Consider the following 19,155-nt stretch of genomic DNA (forward strand, 5'->3'; position numbering starts at 1 on the left):
CCATAACTTGAAATAATATTCAAATTAATTCATTAATTCATTTTAGCCCATATGTTTTTCGGAAAGAGGAGTTTATTAATTTGCTTTATATTGTAGCTGAGTACAGTTTCAGTATCGTAGTAGTAAAATTAGCAGTGAAACTTAAATACACATTTTGGTTCGTCTTTACACACTGAGCTCCCGGATATTTTATGAAAAGTTTAAGAAGGAGCCAAGTTGTGTGAGAATTTCTTTATCAATGACATCTAACTGCTGTTGTTTTAACATGTAAACTATTAATGATTTGAATCTTATTATCAGTTGTGAAAACTATTCACACTAACTCTTTATTGGAAATTTAAGCCAAAAAAAAGAAAATTCAATGCCACAGATTGTTTTTAAGAATATTTCAGCGGTCAGTTTTTATGTATTTAATCAAACATATGTAATAAACTAATCTAACATTAAAATTACTATAAAATTCCATTTGTTTATAATAAAAGTCACGGGAAAAGTGTCAAACTAATCAAAATTGCACATATGTCTTGATTTATATCTTACAACCGAGTGTAAACAGGATTTGTCTCACAACACTTTAGGCAGAGGTCATAAAATAAGGTCGTATAATGAGATGCAGAAATTACAACCAAGATTGTTCAATATTCCAGCAGACATGCAGAATGTCGGTTGCTTTACGGGTTCTGCGCTTAAATAGTCTCATAGAGTCCCTGTTTCCATGGCAACGTTTCACGTGAGACACCTGATCCGTTAAAAATAAAAGGGTGTGTTTACACTGCAGCAGCGGGCAGAGAGACGAGGTAGTTAGTCTGCCTGGCCATAGGAGGGCGCTGTTGCTTGATTCTGTAATGAAACCACACAGACGTGTGCAGAGAAGAAAACGCTATTAACACGAAGGAAATGGAGAGAAGCCGACATCGTAGTGGACTGATGACGTATCAGATACTCTCAGGGGTGAGTCTCAACTATTAAACTACTGACATGGAGGATAAAACTAGAATTCTGACCGCGAGTCAAACCACTACGGGGTCGCCATGTTTGTTTACGAGGGATGGAAGGGGAAGGGAGGGGGGAGAGCTGCGCATGCGCCGTAACAGGCTCGACAGCCTCCGTCAGTCTCTGCAGGAGGGATGAGCGGCCGTGAAAGAAACTTTCCACCTTGTGGGTCGGAATAAAAACGCTTTAGATACTGTGCATCTGCACACTGGTGTCGTGAAAACGAACCCCAACAACAGGGAAGAAAGTTTTACAAGATACACTCGTAGTCGTTGTCGTGGAAATGGGGCCTCAGTTGTAATGGGGGAAACACAGATATCAGTGTTTATGTCATTATATTAGTGATTTGCAGGAGAGGTGTTATGCTTGTGGTTATTGAAAGAAACACATTCTAACACAAGCAGCACTTTTTTCTTTCCCTCTGATTGTCCATAAGTCATTATTGTTCCCTAATATTGTCCATCTGCTCAATCATTTGCACACATTGCACGATGGAAATCTTTGATTTCTAAAGACCTTTATCACATTACTAGCGTGTTACGAAAACCAGTAAACCTCTAACGGAGGCCTTTATTCACACAACTTGACTTTAATGAACCGTTAAAATCGGTTGACATTAAGTGTCAGCGGACAAAAGCAGAGCAAAGTGTAGTTTTGTGAAGTGTAATCACAGAGGCGTTGAAAAGGACACGTCCACTCTCCTGGCATGCACTAACATGTCTTTTCCCTTCTCTCCCCCTCCCCTCTGACTGCACGCTCTGCTTTCTCTCCCCCATGTCTCCCTGCTTGTTAGAGTATGCAGCTGTATGGATATCAGGTTGCCCCCATGAACAGCGTATGTATCACAGCCGCACCGCTCAGCTCCTCCTCCGCCCGTCCTCCGAGACGGGGGCGGAGGAGGGACTGTTTTCTCTCTGCCGGGTCACTTCCTATGCTGGGGACGAATCAGGGGATTTAACTGTTTTATAATAATTAAAAAAAAAAAAAAAATTTTAACTGACAAGATTGAGCCTATAGCTGATTGATGCCAGTAAACTGGTGTCGTTTCCATATCTAATCTGCTCTCAATGCACATGAATGCACTGCGACTAACTCAGATTACAGGTGAGGCTCAGGGACAGGTGGGGGACAACTCGTCCACAACAATGTTTTTTTTCAGCATTATTGATTTGAGGGATTGGATTTCGAAGTATATTTAACCCATTTGGAAGGATTATTAAGGGTGTTTGACACAAAAAAACATAAATATATTTGACACAATAATAAAGTTAAAACGCAGTCTCGGAGATGACGGCGGTGATTAATGCGTCCAGGAACTCGTTAACGTGTCGGAAGCTGCTTTCTGACACGTCAACGAGCCGCGGGCTCCGACACGAGCGACATGACATGTTTTTTTCAGCATTATTACATATTTTTGACGGCTTATTAAAGGTTTTTGTCATGTTTTCCTCCTCTCAACTGCCGTGAGCTCGGTCGCAGCCGCCGCCATCTTGGATGTTTTGCGATCTCCTATTGGACCAGCAGCTTATACGTGACTCAAACGGATCGCGCATGACAACAATATCATTACGACAGTAAAAATAGTGTCGACTGGTTTAAAAAAAAAAAAAAAAAAAAAGTGCAGGATTACAAATGGAGAACTTTTGACGTCGAGCTCAGGACTAATTTATCTTTATTACGGTGTAAAGATTTTGTAAGTGTCCCGATGTGGGAACGGGATGACGCCGCTTCGTTGCTTCGAGTGATGCGTTCAGGTGCATCACGTAAGAGCGGGTTCCCGATAGTGACTTTAAATGATAAACATTTAAAGTCTGATAAACTCAAGGAGTTAGGAAAGGTGTTAGGAGGCTTCCTAAAGGAGTTAAGGAAAGGTGTTAGGAGGCTTCCTAAAGGAGTTAGGAAAGGTGTTAGGAGGCTTTCTAAAGGAGTTAAGGAAAGGTGTTAGGAGGCTTCCTAAAGGAGTTAAGGAAAGGTGTTAGGAGGCTTCCTAAAGGAGTTAGGAAAGGTGTTAGGAGGCTTCCTAAAGGAGTTAAGGAAAGGTGGTAGGAGGCTTCCTAAAGGAGTTAAGGAAAGGTGTTAGGAGGCTTCCTGAAGGAGTTAAGGAAAGGTGTTAGGAGGCTTCCTGATGGAGTTAGGAGGCTTCCTAAAGGAGTTAAGGAAAGGTGTTAGGAGGCTTCCTAAAGGAGTTAGGAGCCTTCCTAAAGGAGTTAGGAAAGGTGTTAGGAGGCTTCCTAAAGGAGTTAAGGAAAGGTGTTAGGAGGCTTCCTAAAGGAGTTAGGAGGCTTCCTAAAGGAGTTAGGAAAGGTGTTAGGAGGCTTCCTGAAGGAGTAAAAAAAAGAAGAAGGAAAAAAAAAAGATAAACATGATTAAAATATGACTGATAATGATAATGATAGAGTCATTAGAGAGCTGGAACATGCAGAACACGGCAGTGCTGACGTTTCTAGTGGGGGGGGGGGGGGGCGTCATGTGGGGGGGTCATATGTGTAAAAAAGACAATTCTTCATGAGAATAAAAAGCCATATGATAACATATTGACTATATATGGACATATACTAGATACATGAAGCATAAATAAAATATCAATTAGAAATAATGTATAAAAGTACATTGTACAGGATTTATTTTCTCTAAAACATTCTGAAATCTCACGTGTGGACGAGTTGTCCCAGAACCCTCGGGGACGGCTGTGCTCTGTGCACACATGTCCTCCAAACCCCACTTCTCAGTGTGGTGAAATATGAAGGTTTTCCCAGTTTAAATGTAAATGACGTCAGGCTGCTGGAGGGCAGCGTTTAAAACACCTGAACCCCGATCTACCTGATCCTCCGCCATCAGCGAGACGCCCTCCCAGAGGAGAGACCAGGACCGGGGGTCCATCTGTCAGCCCGGCTGATTGATTGGGGGGGGGGGTGAACGGAGGAATGGCAGAATAGGAAGAAGAATAGATTGAAGGGGTCAGGAGAGATGAACTCTGGACAAAAAGCGGGTGATGTGATTTAGAACGACGTGAGACAAACACAATCAACTCTGTCGGTTTTAGATCTTTTTAGGACACACGCTGCTTGTTTGGGCTTGTGTGTGTGTGTGTGTGTGTACATTTGTGTACATTTGTGTGTGTGTGTGATCACAAAGAGAAAGTCGATCTTTCATGGGAGAAAGCCTCCAGTACAGACGACAGACAGAACCGTATTCGTACAATCTCTAATCTGAACACATGGAAATGTACATTTACGTCAAAACGGCTGGATTCGTCTGCTGAACTGGATTGAAGCCGGACACTCTGTCCCTTGGCTTGATTTATCCACGTGAAAGCTTTTCTCCGTATTAAAGTACAAATAAAATAAAGTGTTGAGTTGAAATTTTTGCCTAATTTGAATGCCGTATGTGACGCTTGTCGTTGACGTAGAAGGACAGTCTTCAGTGGACTTGCCTGATCTGGTCCTGTTAAAAATAACTTGTACAAGTTATTTAAACACTGTCGGCTGCACACACACACACACACACACAGAGACACATACACACACACTCGTTGTGATGGATAGGTGTATTGTGGCTGTGCAGCTCGGGGGTCACGGTTTCCTCTGGAGAGAGACGAGGTGGGTGGTCAGGAGCTCAGCACCGTGATCAGCTTTTATTAAGGGAAAATACACAACAACTCAACCAGCTGGGGCTTTTTTTTTTTTCCTTCTTCTTTCTTTTTTTCCACAATAGTGGTTAAAGTAACATAATACTGAAGGTTTAATGGAGGGAAATCCTCTCAGGGGCGAAGCAAAATGATGTTTTGTTCTTCAATTTGTGCGTGTTTGTTGCTGGGAGTACCAGGGGTCTGCCGTCAAAGAGCTTATGGAAACGTAACACTCCTATTTATCAAAACATTTTATCTTTACAATGATGGGATGAATTCATTTGAAAAGAGGGGTTGAATTGCAGTTTATAATCTGGACGTTTCCTCCGTGGTTGTGACGGGAACTGTAAAAACGAGACGAGTCCCTATGAGGAAATAAAAACCATTTTATCTTCAGTCCACTGTCGGTCCTAGACTGAGCACAGGCTTTATGTGTATTACAAGGATTATTGAGAGCAGTTATACAATAAAGAACTGTTCTTTTATGGATGCTTTAGTGTTTTAACTGTTGACTAATTGAGCCGGGAGCTGAACTGACCCTGGACCTGCTTGACCTACAGGTGCTAAAAAAAGACAGTCAGGAGTTTGTGGCGCGGAGTTACTGGGACGTTTTGAGGCGAGGCGCCAGTCAAGTCCTCTTTTCTGACCTGGCGGAGGTACACATGTCCAACTGTCCGCTGTGCCTTTTTCATCCCTCCATTTCTAGTTTTTTTGTTCCCATCACTCTCTCTCTTCTCTCTGTTCTGTCAAGCCTGAAGGATTTTCCCCAAATATCTCAGTGGATTATGTCATTTAGTTGCATCCAGTTTGGCCAGAATAACACCCTGGATTAAATTTTTGGGGTGTTTGATGAACACCGCAAGGATAACAAAGTTCTCCTGTCGGGGGAAAACCCCAAATTAATCACAAATCTACAGAAGCGTATTGCATTCACATGAAAAAATATAAATCAACTGTTTTGCTGAATGAATGACATAATTATCTCAGAATTATGAGATAACATTTATTATTAAAAAAATTGGCTCTGTTAATGTGAATTTATGAGACACTTATGTTTTTTTTTTCAGAAAACATCTCATAAACTCAGAAAAACAGTCATTTAAAAAAAATCAGAAAACAGTATCTCATAAACTCAGAAAAACAAGGACAATTTTTTATTTTTTTCATAAAATAGTATCTCATAAACTCAGAAAAACAAGGACAGATTTTTTTTCAGAAAACATCTCATGAATTCAGAAAAACAGAGCCAATTTGTTTTCATAATTTATTTAATCTCATAATTCTGACATAATTCTGTCAATAATTCCCAAAAAACTGAGTCGATTTTAATTTTTTCATGTGAATGCAATACGTTTCCCTGAGAATCAAACCGTTGCCCCTCGATTCAAATGAGTTTTACGCCCCTGAATTATATATTCAGCATCTAAAAAAGTCCTTTTGGTTTGACTTGATACAGAAACTCACTGGTCATTTTCCTTCTTTCTTTGTTTTCTGCATCGATTAGCTCCATCCTTCCTCTGCTCTCCTCTTGCCATCGTCTCCTCTTCCTAATGTTTTGCTCCTGTCGCTCAGTACCCAGTATCAAGTAGTAGTACTAGTAGTAGTAGTACTAGTAGTAGTAGTAGAGTCCATTCAGAGTGAATTCCTCTTTCATTGTGAAACCTTTCCCGTTTGGATGAGCTCTGAAATAAACCCCCCACAATAATTCCTTCTTTAATTATTTTAATGTAGTTTTTAATAGACAGATAGTTTAAAAAAAAATGTACTTTATCTGTGAGACGATCGGAGCGTCATCGAGACGTTGGAAGTTTCCCCTCCATCCCATAACGTCATCGTTATTCTTTCTCAATGAAGAAGTATGATAATCATGTTTATTTGGTTGTTTGTTATATTTGTTCCTGCTAATTGTTTCTGCTGTATTTTTTCATCGTGGTTCTTTTTTTTTTTTTTATTGATGTGACAGTTACTGATCCATCAATGATGATATTGTATTGAATTAACCTGTTTTGTTTGTTACCGTCACTCGGCCTCTGCAGCTTGGTGTGTGTTTGTGCCGTGTTGTGGCTTTATATGTCGTAGCTTTGGCGTCGTTCCCTCTTCGCACCAGAAATGATCGATAACACGGTTTTCTACATACAAGAGCAACATCCTATTTCGGCCACATGCACATTGAAATCCTGTTCAATGAGTTGATCACATGTAAAACTGGTTCACCTCGCAAACCTGGAGGGAGAATGTGTAGAGAAGCACATTCTAGTGTTTCGATAACTGTGCTTATCTACCTTTAAAAAGTGGAGGCATTTAAAAATAGGATGGTTAAATAACATTAAGAAACTCGGGTAGTTTGAAGGGATTTTTATATAAACCAAATACTCCTGGGAAGAAGCTGTAGAACACAATAAAACATGTATAGATTTAGAGTATTTTTCTTATTATCTTATTCAGTAACTGCTGAGTTTATTCCTGAAATTAACTCAAGAGCAGCTTCATTGTACCGTAAATGTTTCAAGGCGGTTCAGTTTGGAGGCAGGATTTAGTCAAAGTCCTTGAAGAAACAGAAAAAAGTCACGTTTGACCTCCTGAGAACTTCGTCTCTGCAGAATCTACATGATATAACGCTGTGGCCGTTTGCATTGGTTTCAATAGTGTCAGTGACAAAACGCTTTCATCCCAGATAGACAATTCCCAGATAGACGATTCCCAGATAGACGATTCCCACATAGACGATTCCCAGATAGACGAATTCCCAGATAGACGATTCCCACATAGACGATTCCCAGATAGACGATTCCCACATAGACGATTCCCAGATAGACGATTCCCACATAGACGATTCCCAGATAGACGATTCCCACATAGACGATTCCCAGGTAGACGATTCCCAGATAGACGATTCCCACATAGACGATTCCCACATAGACGATTCCCACGTGGACGATTCCCACATAGACGATTCCCACATAGACGATTCCCACGTGGACGATTCCCACAGAGACGATTCCCACATAGACGATTCCCACATAGGCGACTTAGTTTAAAATTGCGTTGGACTTTAAAAAAAAATTTTCTTACTGTCTTTTTTTGTGTAAAAAAAAACCTTTAGATTTATTCTAGGCCACTGAAATATTACAAATAATTCACTTTTTATAATAAGTTGTCTAAATGTTTTTAGACCGACATTTTTTTTTGTTTTAGCCCGCTGCTTTTTTTTTTTCTTCTTTTTTTAAAATTTACATCCCCAACACAATTTTAAATTAAGTCGTCTATCTGGGAATCGTCTATCTGGGATGACACGGACAAAACAGGGCGGAGGTGAGCGTGATGATGAGGAGCCGCTAACGCCGCGCTAACGGACGAGCCGCGTAATGACAGGCTGCGGCGGCGGAAGCCGAGGTTCAGGTAATGACAGCAGAGCTTAATGGGTCTGACCTCGTCTCTCCAGCCTTTCATCTGGTGAGACGGACAGGACGAGCAAAAGAGACGGAGGAGGACGGGTCAGAGTTGCGAGGCGTTACAAGCCTTATGAGAATAAATCCACTAAACTGGCAGGTGAGACTGTGAGCTTTTGTAAAAGCGTGAGTTGTCGAGAAGCGTCGCCTCCTCTTGACTTCTTGTTCTTAGAAAAGATGAAAGGAAGAGATGAAATGTGAGTCAACAAGCAGGACAGAGGCCGGGAGACGGTGACACAGGTCAGGAACAAAGTGGGCGAGAAGAAAAGAGGTCGGGGGAAGTACAGCTTGTATTTAGAGGAAGATGTGTTTACTCAACAGATTAGTCACCATTAGACCTCTTTGCTTTTGTCTGGAGGAGGAGGGAGTGACTGACAGGAGGGGAGGAGGGAGGGAGGGAGGGAGGGAGTGACTGACAGGAGGAAAGGAGGAAGGGAAGGAAGGAGGGAGGGGAGGAGGAGTGACAGGCAGCATGAAGAGAAAGGAAACCATCATAATCAGATGGAGGAGGGCAGGAGGGGGGAGGAGGAGGAGAGAAGAGGTGGAGGTTGATACTGCAGTGGTGGGATGTTGTTGTTGTTTTTGTTTGTTTGTTTTGTTTGTTTTATTTCTCCCCCGGGGGGGTTCAGGTTCAGCTGAGTGACACTGACTACAACCTGCCGACCAGCTCTTCATCCTGAGGATGACTCACTGAGTGAAGAGCAACATTTAGCCTTTACACGAGTAATTATTACTTTTTACCCCCAAATTCACCATCAAAGACTAGGAAGCACACACACACACACACCAGGTGTTGGCTCGTGCCTGGTGGGCGTGGTAATGGTTGCGTTGCCACGGGGATGATGACCTCACGCTGCTTCAGCCACACTTCCAGGAATAATGAGGCTGTTTTGATCACTTTGACGTTGCGTCTGTCTCGGGGCTTTGATCTCACGACTTGGACAAAAACAACCTGCGTTCTCACACTTCAACGGGATTGATTGTTTTTTTTGGTGTTTTTTTTCTCCCCCTCGGCGAACAACAATCTAGCGGCCGGCGGCGGCGGCCAGCGATCGATGTCTCTTCATTATTATTCCATTTCAGCCAATGTTAACTTTGTTTAAAATACTCATCATCTATAAACCACATTATAACAACTTTGCCTTTGTCAGATTGAGAGACGCCCCAGTGATGAAACATTCTTTTAAACAGCCAGTGAACTGAGAGACTGATTAAAGCTCTGTTATTAACATACTAGTAAACAAATACAAGCAGAAGCTTCATTAGTCTCTTTTAGAAAATGAATGTTTTGTTGCTGGTTTAATGGAAATAATAGTCTGAGTTTAGGGAAAACAAAGGGAATCAGGTTGATTTTCAATCAACACATCAATTCATGTTTCAAAGTGTTTTGCAACGCTTTGATAGAAACCTCAAATAAATAACAAACATGTTTGGGTTTTTTTTTAAACCTCTTAGATTTTCAGTCATTAATAAAGATGATCATATATAAACATCAACAACCCTGAACACATTTGATAAAATCTCAACATATTTATGTTTGTGTGAAATTAAAAGTAACTTTGATGGAGGAAGTTGAACCTGCAGCTTTTCCCAGACAAACGTGTGAAACAGTGTTGAGGAGGTGACGTCGTCTCAGAGGCTCCAGCTCGTCTCTGGTTCTTCGTTCTGAGAGGAAGTCCAGTTGGAATACGGTCAAAGTTCATCCGGTCAGGTTTCTGCCGGCGTCAGTCATCAATTCTGAGCCTTATTGTGAGATTTATTAAATCCATATTTTTAATAAATCCTCTCGTATCTAGAGCATGATGTCTATTCAGCTGTGCTCTTGTTCGGCACAGCGAGTCATTGCATCTCGCTCTGGGTTCTTACTTTGTTGTTGCCCAACAGGCCGGCCACACCTGGGATTATTATTTTATTTTATTTTATTTTATTTTATTTTATTTTATTTTATTTTACTTTACTTTACTTTACTTTACTTTACTTTGTTTTGTTTTGTTTTGTTTTGTTTTGTTTTGTTTTGTTTTGTTTTATTTTATAAAATGTTATTCTATATTATTTTATTTTATTTATAATTTAATTTATTATTATTTTATATTATTTTATTTTATTTTTTATTTCATATTATTTATTTGTTCATTATTTATTATTATTTTGATTGAAAAGAAAAGAAAAGATATATTTTTACATTAATTAATTAATTAATTAATTATTATACGAGGGAGACGAGAGAGACGAGGGGGACGAGGGAGACGAGGGGGACGAGGGGGACGGAGTGTCTTTCAGGACAGAGACGCAGCAGCTGGACGGCCGTGTGTCATAAAGACGTGTCACATGATAAAAGAACTGGAAGTATTTCTGCTCCGTTTGTTCGTAGTCAGAGACGTAATGAGAAGTTCACCTCCAGGACGTGATTAATCTGTAATTGTTCCTCTTTGTGTGAATCAAAGAGCCGAAGATCAGACGTGAATCACAAACCCTGAGCAGCGGGACAAACTCCAGAGAGACATGTTGGTTTGGTTTTTTATATTATATTATTATTCCTCCTCCGGTCCGTGTTCAACAAAATAAAAGAAGCAAAATCTAGTTTTCCTCCACAGATTTGACAATTTGACAAACAGGAAAGTTTTACGGCTGAAGTTAAACTCTTGTTTCACCTAAACCCTGTTAATGAATCAAAATGCAAGATGGAGCAAAACCACAAGACTCTGAACTTATATATTTCATATATAAAGTGAAAAACATAATAATACATTTAATGTATTTCAAGTATACACAATTTATTATAAATACACGTATATATAAACAGTTTATGAATCACCAACAATTATATTCCCCTTTTTTTATGCTATTATTACTATTATTATAATACTACTATTACTATTTAGTTTTGTTATTATAACTATAATTGATCATATTATTAATATTCCTGCTGTTTATTCTCGAGCAATATATATTTCTATAACATTGGTCTTAAAGGGTTTTTTCAAATGTGTGAAATGTGTGTGTATATATATATATATATATATATATATGTATATATATAATATACACAAACACACAGACACCCTCCAGGAGCCAGTAAATATTATTGTAATTCAACAATAATCATCACATTTCTCACGTCTACAACTGAACATGTTTCCTCATTATTTCTTTTATTTTAACCTTTTATTGCTTTTCTAAAAGCTTGAAGCTTCTTCACGTCACGAACTCGTCTTCATCACCACCTCCACCCCTCTGCTGCGTGTGTGTGTGTGTGTGTGTGTGTGTGCGTGTGTGTGTGTGTGTGTGTGTGTGTGTGTGTGTGTGTGTGTGTGTGTGTGTGTGTGTGTGTGTGTGTGTTCATCTTAAAGACAAGCAGAGACCAAACGGGTTCAGCAGCAGTAACCTTCTGACGTGTCGTTCTCTTCCTGTCCCTCACTGGATGTTAGGATTTTACACTGGAGGTAGAACCAGGGGCATCGTGGTGGTGATGATGATGATGATGATGATGATGATGATGATGATGATGATGATGATGATGATGATGAGGCTTCCTCCTGAGGGGGACATGAGATTTGGGTCAATCTGATGTCTGCACCTCCTCAGCATGGCCATGAGCGGCAGCGAGGAGACGACCGACGCTGGAGGTCGTCTCCTCGCTGCCGCTGCCGCTGCCGCTGCCGCTGCCGCTGCCGCTGCCGCTGCCGCTGCCGCTGCCGCTGCCGCTCTCCTGCTGGAAACAAACTCACCTTTTTCTGAGGTCAAACTGGTCAAACTGATCGAACGGGTCACGTCTCACCGAGAGGATTATAGGGGGACGTACCGACCAAGCAGACAGAACCGAGTCAGGGCCGAACCTGGTTCACCTGAACCAGATGTTTCTGGTCTGTCGTCCACACCTGGAACCTGGTTCACCTGAACCAGATGTTTCTGGTCTGTCGTCCACACCTGGAACCTGGTTCACCTGAACCAGATGTTTCTGGTCTGTCGTCCACACCTGGAACCTGGTTCACCTGAACCAGATGTTTCTGGCCCGTCGTCCACACCGGGAACCTGGTTCACCTGAACCAGATGTTTCTGGCCCGTGACGCTAGCAGCAGGAGGAGCAGGGCCATAGACCTATAGAACTAGAAGCTACTGACGCTAGCAGCAGGAGGAGCAGGGCCATAGACCTATAGAACTAGAAGCTACTGACACTAGCAGCAGGAGGATCAGGGCCATAGACCTATAGAACTAGAAGCTACTGACACTAGCAGCAGGAGGAGCGGGGCCATAGACCTATAGAACTAGAAGCTACTGACGCTAGCAGCAGGAGGAGCAGGGCCATAGACCTATAGAACTAGAAGCTACTGACGCTAGCAGCAGGAGGAGCAGGGCCATAGACCTATTTAACTAGTTAGTGAGTTATAAACAGGTTTATGAGCAGGAATCTATTTCTAAACGTCTATATGCTCAGTCTTCCTCTGTGGTTTTGGTGTTTGGTGAGTCACAGCGCCCCTACAGGCCTGGCAGGTGAACTGCAGCCCTGCAGCCTCGTGTTGAGTCGAGTTCATGGTGACGTGTGGACGGAGGTTTAATTTGAGAAGTCAGGGGAGAAGAAAGACGGTTTATTTCATCGTGTGGATGTTCCCTCAGTAAAACCTGTTTCAAACTGGGGTCAGCGACGCACACACACACACACACACACACACACACACACACACTAAACCCCAGATCCTCCTCTGTTGACAGAAAAAGGTGGAACCAGCTCAGGTTCTCTGCTTGTGGTTGTTTGTGCGTCGCTGCTGTTTGTGGTCTTGAAGACAAAATGCATGATGGACGTCTTTTACCTGTGTCGTCTCTGTGTCCTCATCTCACCTCGTCTGTCTCTCTCTGCCCCGTTTTAACCTGCTTCTGCGTCCTTCTAGACCCCCCCTGCCCCCCTCACACCCCCCCCCCCCCCGCCCCCCCACCTGGTGAATGTAGGCATGCCTCACTTTTCATTTGACGTCCTTGTTTGGGCTGTTCCTCTGTTCCTCTGTTCCTCTGATACCTGAGCTCTGCTTTTGTGGTCGCCTTTCTATTTGTCTGTGTTCTATGCCGCTGCCGCCCCCCTTCACCCCCCCCCCCCACCCCCCCACCACCACCAGTCTCGACTGCATCCAGAGGAAAACAAACCTCAGATTTGACTCCAGACACGGGGATGTGGTCGATCTAACCGCCGCGCTGGTTGGTTTTCAGTTTCCTGCTGTTAAAAACAGGTTTTGCTGTGTTTGCTGCCAGACTGGTTCCCTCCGGGCCGCGCTGCACCCTGACCTACTGACCTACGCCGCGCTGCACCCTGACCTACTGACCTACGCCGCGCTGCACCCTGACCTACGCCGCGCTGCACCCTGACCTACTGACCTACGCCGCGCTGCACCCTGACCTACTGACCTACGCCGCGCTGCACCCTGACCTACTGACCTACGCCGCGCCGCACCCTGACCTACTGACCTACGCCGCGCTGCACCCTGACCTACTGACCTACGCCGCGCCGCACCCTGACCTACTGACCTACGCCGCGCCGCACCCTGACCTACTGACCTACGCCGCGCCGCACCCTGACCTACTGGCCTACGCCGCGCCGCACCCTGACCTACTGACCTACGCCGCGCCGCACCCTGACCTACTGACCTACGCCGCGCCGCACCCTGACCTACTGACCTACGCCGCGCCGCACCCTGACCTACTGACCTACGCCGCGCTGCACCCTGACCTACGGCGCGCTGCACCCTGACCTACGCCGCGCTGCACCCTGACCTACTGACCTACGCCGCGCTGCACCCTGACCTACGCCGCGCCGCACCCTGACCTGCTTCTTGCTTGCCTGGCGCGGCGGCGGCCATGTTGGATTGGCGGCGGGACCGGTCCCGCTCCGCGACGCGTCGCTTCCGTCGGGCGACTGGTGGTTAATCACCTCCTTTCCGGTCCTTTCTCTCCGACAGCGAGCCGACGAGAGCATCACCATCGACACCACGCTGCTGGTCCACTTCTTTGGCAAGAAGGGAAAGGCGGAGCTCACCTTCGACGACTTCTACAGGTGCAGCACGACACACACACACACACACACACACACACACACACACACACACACACACACACACACACACACACACACACACACACAGCTGACTTCCTCTTCCTCCTCCCCCTCCTCCATCTTCTCCTCCTCCTCTCCTCCTCTTCCTCCTGCTCCTCCTCCTCTTCCTCCCACTCCTCCTCCTCTTCCTCCTCCTCCTTCTCCTCTTCCTCCCCCTCCTCCTACTCCTCTTCCTCCTCCTCCTCCCCTTCCTCCTCCTCCTCCTCCTCCTCCCCCTCCCCCTCCTCCTCCCGCTCCTCCTCCTCCTCCTCCTTCTCCTCCCCTTCCTCCTCTTCCCCCTCCTCCTCTTCCTCCTCCTACTCCTCTTCCTCCTCCTCTTCCCCCTCCTCCTCTTCCTCCTCCTACTCCTCTTCCTCCTCCTCCTCCCCCTCCCCCTCCCCCCTCCTCCTCCTCCTCCTCCTCCCCCTCCTCCTCTTCCTCCTCCTCCCGCTCCTCCTCCTCCTCCTCCTTCTCCTCCCCTTCCTCATCCTCCTCTTCCCCCTCCTCCTCTTCCTCCTCCTACTCCTCTTCCTCCTCCTCCTCCTCCTCCTCCTCCTCCTCCTCCTCCTCCTCCTCCTCCCCCTCCCCCTCCTCCTCCTCTTCCTCCCACTCCTCCTCCCTCCTCCTCCTCCTCTTCCTCCCACTCCTCCTCCTCCCCCTCCCCCTCCTCCTCTTCCTCCCTGCCCTCCTCCTCCCCCTCCCCCTCCTCCTCTTCCTCCCTGCCCTCCTCCTCCCCCTCCCCCTCCTCCTCTTCCTCCCACTCCTCCTCCTCCCCCTCCCCCTCCTCCTCTTCCTCCCTGCCCTCCTCCTCCCCCCCCCCTCCCCCTCCTCCTCTTCCCCCTCCCCCTCCTCCTCTTCCCCCTCCTCCTCCTCCTCCTCCAGGTTCATGGACAACCTGCAGACGGAGGTTCTGGAGATTGAGTTCCTCACCTACTCCAAGGGGATGACGACCATCAGCGAGGAAGACTTCGCCAAGATCCTGCTGCGTTTCACCAACGTGGAGAACATCAGCTCCTACCTGGAGAACGTCCGCCAGTCCATACCGGACGACAAAGTAGGGCTGAGTGTGGCTACCAGGGTACCACGTCAGAGAACCACACATGGTGCTCCAGAGACCAGGTCCTGTCTGCAGCTCTAGTGTTATTATTATTGATAATAATAATAACAATGATCACTGTGGAGGACGAGTGTTTGTGCCATTATGTGAATTTCTATGTCTATAATGTGTTTATCTTGCTTGTGAAACCGAACTGTTTCTGTCACTCGCTTCTTTCTCTTCATGCTGTGGAAGAAGCAGGAGGTTGTTCTCTAGTCTCTGGTCTCTGGTCTCTGGTCTCTAGTCTCTAGTCTCTAGTCTCTGGTCTCTGGTCTCTAGTCTCTAGTCTCTAGTCTCTGGTCTCTAGTCTCTGGTCTCTAGTCTCTAGTCTCTAGTCTCTGGTCTCTAGTCTCTAGTCTCTAGTCTCTAGTCTCTGGTCTCTGGTCTCTAGTCTCTAGTCTGTAGTCTCTAGTCTCTGGTCTCTGGTCTGTAGTCTCTAGTCTCTGGTCTCTGGTCTCTAGTCTCTAGTCTCTAGTCTCTGGTCTCTGTCTCTGGTCTCTGTCTCTAGTCTCCGGTCTCTGGTCTCTATTCTCTAGTCTCTGGTCTCGGTCTAGGGTCTCTGTCTCTGGTCTCTGTCTCTGTCTCTAGTCTCTAGTCTCTAGTCTCTAGTCTCTAGTCTCTAGTCTCTAGTCTCTGCTCTCTGCTCTCTAGTCTAGTCTCTAGTCTCTCAGGAGCCTCACTGAAGACGTTACTCCCATGTTCAACCTGTATCTTAGTATGAAACTCCTCCTGGTTCTCCTGGTTCTCCTGGTCCTCCTCCTGGTTCTCCTGGTCCTCCTCCTGGTCCTCCTGGTCCTCCTCCTGGTCCTCCTCTCAGACGTTTCACACGTTTCGTTTCAGGGAATCACCTTCGACGAGTTCCGCTCGTTTTTCCAGTTCCTGAACAACCTGGAGGATTTCGCCATCGCCATGCAGATGTACAACTTTGCCTCGCGCTCCATCGGCCAAGGTAGTGAGGTCCTCCGGTCCTCCAGTCCTCCACCTGCAACCACACCCTTTCTTCACTTTCCTCTTGTCTTCCTCTCCTCGTCTCCTCAGACGAGTTTGCCCGGGCGGTGTACGTGGCCACGGGGCTCAAGCTGACCCGTCACCTGGTCAACACCATCTTCAAGATCTTCGACGTCGACCACGACGACCAGCTGTCCTACAAGGAGTTCATCGGCATCATGAAGGACCGGCTGCGCAGGGGAGCCCGGGTGAGAGGGCAACCGGCAACGGGGCAACGGGGCAACGGGGACGTGAAGGCAAACTGGTGCTGATCAAATGTAACTCGATCACAGCAGGGGGCCGCATTCTGGATCCAGGTCTGACCTGAGGGCCGGACAAGGTCCACATTTAACCATCACCAGTCATTTGGAAATTTTAAAAAAAATTTAAAAATGTATAAGTTTAACTCTCAAATCTGAGATAAAATTCCAATTGATTAGTTTTACACGATGTTAAAGGTAGGAAAATAATGTTTTTAAAAGAATAAACACTTGAGGAGAAAATCACAATCGTGAGTCCTGAAGGTCAAAATATGAGATCGAAATTTAACACATTAGTTTAAAAGTCAAAATATTACTTGGAATTTTAAATTGTGAGTCTGATAGGTCAGAATGTGGGATTGAAAAAAAGCAACGTCAAAAAAGAGCTAGAATTAAAATTGATGAAAACAGTATTACTTAAATTTTAAATTTGGAGTCTAAAAGCTCAACATATGATATAAAAAGTAAAAACTATTCATTTAAAATGTAAAAATATGAGGAAAAAATTGAAATCATGAGTTTAAAAGTCCAAATATGGGATTAAAAAGCCAAAATAAGGAGTTAGATGGGTCAAAATATGACTTAAAATTAAAGATTAGGAACCTAAAAGATAAAAAAAAAAAAAAGTGGAATTTAACTTTGAAAGGTCAAAGTATGAAAATAAATAGTCAAAATCCCAAGTTTGAGTCGTAAATCTTGAGACATTTAAAATATGAAATAAAAACACTTTTTTTTCTTTCCCCACATTCTTTACTTTTTAGGAATTCTTTCTTATTCTTAACTTTTAACAAGGATATTCAAAATAATCAGGTTGAAATTAACATTTTTATACTGGAGGAAACCTGCAGGTTATAATGGAAAGATTATTCTGTGGGTCAGATCTAATCGTTTGAAGCTCCTTGTTTGGAGACCACAAAGCGCTGAGGTAACACATTTTCCAAATGATAAAAGCAAAGGAGACTAAATTCTAGTCTGTTTGTTTATTTGAGCGTCGCAACGACTGGAATCACATTGAATTCAACACCGGGAGCCGCTTCGCACGCCGGCGATGCCAGAATTGCCAAAAACCACGTCTAAACTACAGAGGCTGATGTTTCCTGTAACTTTTCAAAGATTCCAAATCGATATTTGACGAAATCTTACAGCTTTTGACGGAAACGGCTTGAATGAATCAGTGGCAAGTGACGAAAAAGGGTCTTTCTCTAGGCGACACCGCCCCCTGGTGGCGGCGCTGCGGAACTGCTGCAGGCCTCACAGTCTTGGCTTCTTTAACACTTTGCTCTCTTTCTCTCCTTTTGTCTCTTTTTCACCGACTCTCATTTCTAACCCACACTTTCCTCTCCGCCACCATGTGTTTCCCTCTCTCCCTCCATCTTATCTGCTTCCTAAACCCCCCGGTCTCGCTCGTGACGCCCCCCCCCGCCCCCCCCGTAGGGCTTTAAGGCCGTGGAGAAGGCGACTTCCTTTAGGTCCTGCCTGAAGAGGGAACTGGCCAACAGATAAGTATCTCTGACGAGCCACGGCTTTTTATATCAAGCTTGTTTTTTGGGGGGGGGGTTTTATTATGGAAACAGCAACACGTTGAGTTCACGTTCATACGATATATAAACGAAACGAGACGACTGTCCAGGTTTCCGACTCGTCGGCGTCGATCCGGTCAGACTGTGGTTTGCTGGTTGATCCACCAGGTGAAGGGCCGTCGTCACGCCTCCTTCTCCGGCTGCCTTCGCTCCGAGGCCAGGAGGCGAGTGCACTGGCTGCGCAGACGGTACCGGGACACCGAGGAGCCGTAGAGGACGAGCTGAGGACGAGCTGAGGACGACGCACCGCCGTCTTTGGACCCTGGCGCTTCAAAGCCCAAACCTCAAAGTCCACCTCCAAACTGTTTGATGAGTCTCAAGCTGCTTGACGCTCGTGTTTTTATTTCACCTCACCACAGTCCTGCAGTCGTCTACCGTCAATCGTATAACTCCTGATTTATCATGTGATAAAAAAAAAACAGGTATTTTATCATAGTGCAACACCAGTGTCCTTGATTTTCACCCCATAGACCCACACAACTATTTTTAACCTTTAATTGAGAGATAATATTGTTTTTTTGTTCTTTAACTACCTAAATTAAGTTATGCACGACCAATTAAATTGGTGTTTTATATATATATATATATATATATATATATATATATATATATATATATATATATATATATAACTTTAGGAGCACAACAGATTAAATAGATTCTATATGATACTGAACTTGTCTACAAAACATTTATGCCAGCAATATTGAATTTTTTTTTTTTGAAATGCAGAACTCTCAAACATCTACCCAGAATTGAAGAGAGAGTGAATAAATATGTACTTTCTGTGTATCCACTGTTTTGTTGTTGTTGTTGTTGTTGTTGTTTGATCGCCAGCCGCTTGCTTTTTAACACAATAAGAAAACATGAATAGGAATTGTGCATCTTCCTACGTTAACAGTGGGGTTTGGTTCACGTGTTTGACCAGGATCACAGAGAAAGATTTACACCAAGAGATTCTTTTTTCAATTTCAATTAAAACACATTTATCAACGACTGCGTGTTCGTGTGGCACCGACTTCCTCACCGCAGACTCGACTGTCAGCGACCTTATTGACCCCACGTCAGTCAGAAAGCTGACAA

The 19,155-nt window shown here is 44.6% G+C and overlaps 1 protein-coding gene across 3 annotated transcripts in view; it reads left to right on the forward strand.

Annotated features, from left to right (window-relative positions):
- LOC308148949 (calcium uptake protein 3, mitochondrial-like) overlaps nucleotides 1–18,634 on the forward strand; it is a 33,919-nt gene extending 15,285 nt beyond the window's left edge. The window contains exons 8-15 of one of the 3 annotated variants that reach the window (XM_080520535.1): nucleotides 1,787–1,828; nucleotides 5,182–5,277; nucleotides 11,499–11,513; nucleotides 14,016–14,110; nucleotides 15,032–15,203; nucleotides 16,086–16,194; nucleotides 16,284–16,441; nucleotides 18,181–18,634. In XM_080520535.1, the coding sequence (XP_080376661.1) occupies nucleotides 1,787–1,828; nucleotides 5,182–5,277; nucleotides 11,499–11,513; nucleotides 14,016–14,110; nucleotides 15,032–15,203; nucleotides 16,086–16,194; nucleotides 16,284–16,441; nucleotides 18,181–18,285 (792 nt within the window). In that variant the 3' untranslated portion in view covers nucleotides 18,286–18,634. Of the gene's footprint in view, nucleotides 1–1,786; nucleotides 1,829–5,181; nucleotides 5,278–11,498; nucleotides 11,514–14,015; nucleotides 14,111–15,031; nucleotides 15,204–16,085; nucleotides 16,195–16,283; nucleotides 16,594–16,652 lie in introns of all 3 variants that reach the window. The other 2 variants (XR_013937220.1, XM_080520534.1) reach the window with 2 other exon arrangements.
- Nucleotides 18,635–19,155: the final 521 nt, after the last annotated feature.

This window comes from Blennius ocellaris, assembly GCF_963422515.1.
Source record: "Blennius ocellaris genome assembly, chromosome: 3".
Lineage (NCBI taxonomy): Eukaryota > Metazoa > Chordata > Actinopteri > Blenniiformes > Blenniidae > Blennius > Blennius ocellaris.